A 1,478-nucleotide genomic window follows, 5' to 3' on the forward strand; every position below is an offset into this window, starting at 1 on the left:
ACTCTCTGTTCAATGGTGTAAGATAGGACTGGAGATACAGAAGCAGTGCCAATGAAAACTGATTTTCTTGTCTCTCTCTGTGTGCCTTCTCAGTTTATTCCCTTTCTATAAGTTTTGATTTCTGTGTGCTGGGAAACATTTTTATATACATATATGAAAAAATGAATTTTAAAACATTATTCAAGGGCAGAATATTGTATCTGCTGATTATAGTTATCACTTCTAATTTAATATAATCATGACAGAAATGTTTTACTTAACAAGAACACTTTTTCTCCAGGACTTTTTTAAGCGCTATTTTAACATCATTGTTTCTGAGGCTGTAGATCATGGGATTTACCATAGGGATTACCATTGTGTATATCAGAGAAAGCACACGGTTTGTGTTCCCAGAGTAATAGGAAGTTGGGATTACATAAATGAAGATAATAGTCCCAAAAAATAATGTTACTGTGATAAGATGAGAAGCACATGTGGAGAAAGCCTTCTGTCTGCCCTCTGAGGAGCGGATTCTCAGGATAGCAGAAATAATATAAATGTAAGAGACACATATTGCTGTAACGGTTACAGCTCCAACAATGCCACCAAAAGTATTCAGCACCACCTGATTGAAAAAGGTATCTGAGCAGGAGAGCTTTATCAGTGGAGTAATATCGCAATAGAAATGATTAATCATGTTTGAGCCGCAGAAGGTCAAAGAGAAGACATTACCAGTTTGTATAGAAGAATATACCAAGCTAACTATGTATGTACTCATTACTAGCTGGAGACAAACTTTCCTAGTCATAACCACAGGATAAAGTAAGGGGTTACATATCGCCACATAACGATCATAAGCCATCACCGCCAGTAGGAAACACTCTGCAGTTGCCAAGGTAACAAAACTGAACATCTGCATAGCACAGTCCAGCAAGGAGATGGGGTTTTTTCCCACTTTGATGTTGACTAATGTCTTTGGGGTGATAGCTGAGGAATAACAGAGATCTACAAATGATAAGTTTCTGATAAAATAGTACATGGGAGTGTGAAGATGGGGATCAATCCTAATTATGGTAATGATGCTGATATTTCCCAGCAGAGTTAGAATATACATGACTAAAAACACAATGAAGAGTAAATCCTGTAGCTTGGCAAGTTCAGAAAATCCTAAAAGGATGAATTCAGTCACATAAGTTTCATTTTTGTCTTCCATTTTCCCCAATAAAGAGATCGAGACTTATACTGCTGGGATAAGAGAGAAAGAAAAATCAGAAATTAATCTCACATTCATTAAAGAAAATCCATGGATCCAAGGCCTGAATACTTTTTAAGAATGCTGCAAATCCCTTTAATTAGAATTTTAAATTATTTATTTCTTTAATAGTTTTATTATCCGCAGCTTTCATATTGTTCAGTGCAGAGTATATCATTAAGACAAATAATCAGTTAATATGAAACAAGAAATACAACATAAAACCAAAATATAATCAATCCTTACA

The 1,478-nt window shown here is 35.0% G+C and overlaps 1 protein-coding gene across 1 annotated transcript; it reads right to left on the minus strand.

The window, feature by feature from the left end:
- Positions 1 to 256: 256 nt before the first annotated feature.
- Positions 257 to 1,195, minus strand: LOC115075265 (olfactory receptor 1020-like). The gene has a single exon (XM_029575559.1). It carries the CDS (start codon positions 1,190 to 1,192, stop codon positions 257 to 259), a length of 936 nt encoding a protein of 311 aa, XP_029431419.1. The 5' UTR covers positions 1,193 to 1,195.
- Positions 1,196 to 1,478: the final 283 nt, after the last annotated feature.

Source organism: Rhinatrema bivittatum, chromosome 13 (assembly GCF_901001135.1).
Source record: "Rhinatrema bivittatum chromosome 13, aRhiBiv1.1, whole genome shotgun sequence".
NCBI lineage: Eukaryota > Metazoa > Chordata > Amphibia > Gymnophiona > Rhinatrematidae > Rhinatrema > Rhinatrema bivittatum.